The sequence below is a fragment of the Triticum urartu genome, chromosome 2 (genome assembly GCF_003073215.2).
Source record: "Triticum urartu cultivar G1812 chromosome 2, Tu2.1, whole genome shotgun sequence".
Lineage (NCBI taxonomy): Eukaryota > Viridiplantae > Streptophyta > Magnoliopsida > Poales > Poaceae > Triticum > Triticum urartu.
In genome coordinates this window covers 669,068,080-669,073,723 of record NC_053023.1, presented here as the reverse complement: position 1 = coordinate 669,073,723, position 5,644 = coordinate 669,068,080, and the positions used below count along the sequence as shown (strand labels likewise).

General features: G+C 51.6%; 1 protein-coding gene across 2 annotated transcripts; it reads right to left on the bottom strand.

Annotated features, from left to right (window-relative positions):
* Positions 1–279: 279 nt before the first annotated feature.
* On the bottom strand, positions 280–4,779 carry LOC125539601. Of its 2 annotated transcripts, none has more exons than XM_048703094.1 (3): positions 4,642–4,779; positions 4,076–4,494; positions 280–659 (listed from the first exon to the last, which is right to left on the bottom strand). In XM_048703094.1, the coding sequence occupies exons 1-3, from the start codon at positions 4,684–4,686 to the stop codon at positions 623–625; spliced, it is 501 nt and encodes a 166-aa protein (XP_048559051.1). In that variant the 5' UTR covers positions 4,687–4,779; the 3' UTR covers positions 280–622. The 2 variants fall into 2 exon arrangements, with proteins under 2 accessions (XP_048559051.1, XP_048559050.1); XM_048703093.1 differs by lacking the exon at positions 280–659 and adding an exon at positions 795–849.
* Between the last annotated feature and the right edge of the window lie 865 nt (positions 4,780–5,644).

Below are 5,644 nucleotides of genomic sequence, written 5' to 3'. Positions count from 1 at the left end.
GGTTGTGAGGGCTTGTACTTCTGCCTATTTACTAGTATTATTATATTATATCCTAAGTATTTACCTTCGTCTGCCACTAGCCTGTTTTGCCGGCACCCACGGATGTGAAGTTCCAGCTAATTATGTGGAACGAGCTAACGGAAAGTATTAGGCCCTTTCTCTGCCTTGTGATCACTTTTCAATCCCCACACATATTGCATGATTTTTTTTCCTTTTCTTTTTTTTTCAAAAGAAAAACGAGTCGACAAGCAAAACTGCATTGCTAAAACAGACTTGAAATTGGTGAAACCGTGGACAGCTTAAATTAATCATCCATATGAACAGACATACGACCAATTCTCAACACGCCAACAGCCATGATCCAGTAATAGAAACGATGTGATGATAGCATTCGTAATTCACCTAGGCACAGAGTAATGCAAGCATGGATCACACTCCAGAACCAACACGTTCATAGCTACACCCGTACTGATACTCTCACAGCTCCAAGTTTAAATTAATCACCGTCAGTCAAACTGCAGACATGCTTAAAATAGGTACAAAGCCCCTAGAACCATGATAGCCGACTTGGATGACCGGGGCGAAGAAATGAAAGGGATGGGGTGCTCCAGGTGATCATCTCTTAGCATGCAACATCCCCTCCATTGTCCACAGCAGGCCTACATGATAGTCAACAACACAACTGAATATGTGCACAAACATTTTTTTTTAAATATAATCCAATAGGGGAGGAACCCCGCGGAATTATATTAAGGAGCTACAGGAGACCCCGAGCCGAACCCGACAAATTTTAACCGAAGTGGCTAAACTCACAGGGGGTCAAACCAGAAACCACATCTGGGCTCCCACCTACATATATGCACAAACATTATATGTAGATAATGTATAAATAGAATTATCATATAATGGCATTATACTATGGTATACCACCTACATCTATTTAGTAGGGCTGCTAAATCAGTAACTGCCTCTCTTTTTTCCAAGTGTACTTATCCTGTTATCCTACTCACTGTTTGTGATTGATCTCACCATTTTTGCGATGTTCTCCACTTCTTTGTGTCCCCAAACAAATGGAACGCGTGTAGATATCTATGACCCCAAAGCAATTCATTTATAGTTTGAAAAATCAAGCGTGTATAGAAATAGTTTAAACGAGACATAGCTGCAGCTAGGATGGAGAAGTCTGAAGACATTGTCCACAAGCACTAGCCGCGCCGCATCTAACACTTTAATCTAGAGTTTGGTACATGGGTTTGGGGTGAAAGACCATTCACGAAACAAATCGATGGTGAACCTGACATTAACTGAAGCAGATCAAAATTCAGGTGCTAACTTACTTCATCTAGACGGTCACATTGTTTCGCTGCTAAGACAAAACTGGAGGGGCTCTAAACAGTGTGTAGCAATGCAATGCTAAACGTTTGGCGAAAGAGAATAATAATTGGTGAAGGACCTTTGCTGATCTTGAGGGCGGCAAGGAACAAATTATAGATTAACTGGTTTGACCCTGAATACTTTACTGAGCGGCTACTTTTGTGCCCCTGAACAATTTACTACTAGCCACGCTAATAGAGCTACAACCACTATGTAGGTACTATACCAAATCTCAACTGTTAATTGACTACTACAATCGGACACGTAGAAGAGTCCCAAGGAGATAGAATCTCCCATTCTGCCTACATGCTACTTCATCTTTTGAGTTGAAAGTGGCTAAACTTGCTTCCATGGGGGGTCAGACAGAAGCCAGAGCTGGGCTCCCACCTATATATATGCACAAACATTATGTAGCTAATATATAAATAGAACAAAAGCGATCAAATGTCTGTTCACAAAGGCATATTTGTTTTCTCAGCACAAGTTACTGGGGTTATACTATGGAATACCACCTACATCTATTTAGTAGGGCTGCTAAATCAGTAGCTGCATCCTGTTATCCTACTCACCGGTTGTGATTGGTCTTACTGTTTTCACAAAGTTCTCCAGTTCTTAGTGTCTCCAACCAAACGGAACACGTTAAGATATCTATTCTATAACCCTAAAGCAATTCATTTCTAGTTTGACTAATCAAGTGTGCAGTGAAATAGTTAATGCCAGGCTCCGAGGCAGATAGAACAAGACATAATTGGAGCTGGGACGGGCAAGTCTGAAGGCATTGTCCACAGCCCAAGCCACGCCATACCTAACACTTTAATCTACAGTCTGGTACTTTAGTTTGGGATGAAAGGCCATTCAGGAAACAAATCAATGGCGAACCTGATATTAACTCAACCAGATTAAGAAACAAGTACTAACTTACTCAATCTAGACAGTCACATCGTTTCGCTGCTAAGACAAAACCAGAGAGGGGGTGTATTGGTGAAGACCCTTTGCAGATCTTGAGGGCAGCCAGGAACGAATTATAGATTGGTTTGACCCTGAATAATTTACCTAGCTGCTACTTTTATTCCCCTGACGATGACCAGTTTACTATTAGCCATGGTAATAGAGCTATAACCACACCTCTACAGCTCTGCTGTTTGTGGAATAAATCAAGGTACTACCGTACTAGCACATTTCTACTGGCCTGTGATTAATCTATCTATGAACTATACAAAATCTCAACCATTAATTGGTTACTACAATCGGATACATAGAAGAGTTCCAAGGAGATAAGAGCATCTCCACTAGGCTCCCCAAGAAGCCCCCCAGAGGCACTTTTTCATTGCCGGCGGGCGAAAAACGCTCCACTCACACCCCCACGACCTTAAAAAACGCCGGATTTGACAAAAAACAGAGCCGGCGGTACCACGGCGATCCCAGGCCACCGGGGGGCTGTTGGGGGCGGAGAGAGAAGATTTTGCATGTCAATGGCCCACTGTCAGCCTCTCACTCGCCTCTTCATACTTTTCCTCCCGGTCCCCACCCACGTGCCCACATACTCGCCCCCCCCTCCCCCCCCCCCTTGCTGGTCGCGGCCGGCCGGCCGCCTCCTTGCCGCACGCCGGCCTCTGCCTCCTCCGCCGCCCTCTGCTCACATAGCTCCGCCACGCCGCCCTACTGACAGCGCGCCGCCGTCGCCGCCCTGCTCGTCGCGCACCGGCCAAGCTGCCCATCGTGTCTTCTTGCCTTCACGGAGGAGGAGCGCGCGGCTGCGCGTGGCCGGGGCGGAGCTCGCCAGCGCCAGCCTGGGTGTGGCCGGGGCGGCCCGCGCCCGCGCCCGCCTCTGTGTGGCCGGGGCAGAGCTCGCCCGCGCCCGACGGGGCGTGGCCGGGGCGGCCCGCGCCCGCCTCTGCGTGGCCGGGGCGGAACTCGCCCGCGCCCGCCGGGGCGTGGCCGAGGCGGAGCTCGCCCGCGCTCGCCGGGGTGTGGCCGGGACGGCCCGCGCCCGCCTCTGCGTGGCCGGGCATGCACAGGCAGCAGCAGCCGGACGGGCGTGCTCGGCACCATGGTCCAGGGTGCCACAGCACCGCGCCCAGGTCTTCTCGGCGGCGTCGAACACGACGGCGGGGCAGGGAGGGCGCGGGCCACGCAGAACGGGAGCATGGGGGCACTGTCGAGGCCGCACGCGAGGAGCACGGGCGCGCCGAGCTCAAGCAGCGCGTCTCCGGCAGCGGCGAAGACGACCGGCGCCCACGACGCGCGCCTCGACCTGCTCGTGGCCAAGGGGCTCAAGGTCAATGTCAAGGCCAAGACCGGCGCAACCTGCTCTAGCTGCGCGACGAGGAGGTAGTCGGACGCCGCCGCAGGCAAGATGCTCGACGAAATGCCGCTCTGTTCGTGGGAGTCCAACACTGCTTGTGGGGATGCAACGAGTGGAACATTTTCGCCCCCCAAGTCAAATTTTTCGCCGGCAGCCCCCCAAGGGGCGAAAAAAATGCCTCCTGGGGGGGCAAACGGCTGGAGATGCTCTAAGATCTCCCATTATGCCTACACCACTACTCCATCTTTTGAGTTGAAACTGGGCAAACATACAGGCTTGTTCTAGGCATACTACTCTGAATTTCTGAAATGGTTGTAGACTAATTAGTTTGCAATCACAAGGAACCGGCAGAAGGCATAGTGACCATGAATGCTGGTGCAAGGAGCGAGAACTCACTCGTGGTGAGAAGCCGAAGCCGAAGAAGGGGGAGGGGGAGCCAAGGGTTCGGGGAACTCCAGTGGGATTTCTTGGCTGAACAGGCTGAGGTGCTTGTCGAAGGCCGGGACGGGGCCGACGCTGGCCTCGTACTCGGCGATGGTGGCGGCGGCGAAGTCGTCGATTTGGTGGAGGTACAGCTTCTCCTCCTCCGAGAGCGAGGTGGCGCGGTAGTAGTGGCGCGCCTTGTGCATGTCCGAGAGGTCGGCGCAGTACTCGCCGAGCATCAGCTCGAGATCCATCACCGCCTCGATGTCCTGCACCTTTTTCTCCAGCGCATCGATCGCGCGGTCCGTCCGCACCGCGTACTCTCCTATCATCCGCACCTTGTACTCCCCTTCCTGGATCTTCGCGGCCACCAGCGCCTTGGCCTTGGCGTCCTGCATGACACGAACGCCGATTCGTGAAACCCTAGTTGATTTCGACCACCCCGATAGATCAGCAATCGCGGAAGCTTAGGCCGGCCGATCAGCACTTGACGATCCACGAGGTCTGAGAGAGGGAGAGGGAGAGCGAGAGAGGGATACCATGGAAACCTTGCCGTCGCCGGTGCTGAACGTCGATGTCGCCATCACGGGACGGGGGGAGCGAGAGAAGGGGAATTTCTTTGCGAGCGGGCTAGTCGTCGGTCGACCGAAAATGTTTATGTGGCCGGTCGATTTACCTTGTTCTATCTGAACCGTTGGGTCAGGATCCGACGGACTGCGCATCGTCTTCCAGGTCGAATTGTACGTATTGCTCCCCTTCTTCTTTGACCACCGATGATCCAGCCAGGCGAACCACCTGTCTCCGCTGCCCCGCCCTCCCCCTCAACCTCCACCTATTGTCGTGCTTGTCGCCCAAGGCCTTCCCTCTAAGCCCCGCCGACCTCCAGTTCGAGCATCGATGAACCATCACACTGACACCGGTAAACCTTCTAACTCGCCTCCACCGGCTCGCTGCCGACTGCGGCTTGTTCCTGGGCCAAAGCCTTGTCAGTGTGCCCGGATCTTGCTTCGCTCGCCCAAGTGTCGCCATCGGCGGCCTTGGTGTTATGCTGCACCTCCTTCCTTCCCAACGAAATCGCCTAACCCAAATTCGGTTTTTAGGCAAGTTACTTCTAGCTGAACTGGATGTCTTTGGCTTGGATGTACCGATGTTTTGTGTCGTGGATGTTTGTTTAAGAACGACCGTAACTAGTGTTGGCGACAATGACAACATGAGACTATAGGTAGAGTCATAGATGTTCTTCTCGTTCTCATTTGAACAGACGAAATGTTGCTTCACAACTGATCAAGGAACAAGGATTGGACGACTGGAAGATTAGTAGTACCTCAGCTTGGTGCGGACCAGTCCATAGATCCACCAATAACCCCACAAGCTTTAAGTGGACCGTTGACAAGAGCTTGTGCACGTGCCATAGAAAACTGAGGTGAATTCTTTCCTGCTTGAGATCCATATACATTTGGATGAGATTTAACTACCCTATGCATGATTAGGTACAATGATGATCACCACGACGAAGCGAGAAAGAAACTCCAAGTATTAGAA

Coding starts and splice junctions, on each gene's coding strand:
- LOC125539601 (XM_048703093.1), bottom strand. CDS start 4,686: ATGGCGACATCGACGTTCAGCACCGGCGACGGCAAGGTTTCCATG. Junction 4,495..4,641: donor GCGACGGCAAGGTTTCCATG/GTATCCCTCTCT, acceptor CGTGTCATGCAG/GACGCCAAGGCCAAGGCGCT. Junction 850..4,075: donor GCTTCGGCTTCTCACCACGA/GTGAGTTCTCGC, acceptor GCATATATGTAG/GTGGGAGCCCAGATGTGGTT.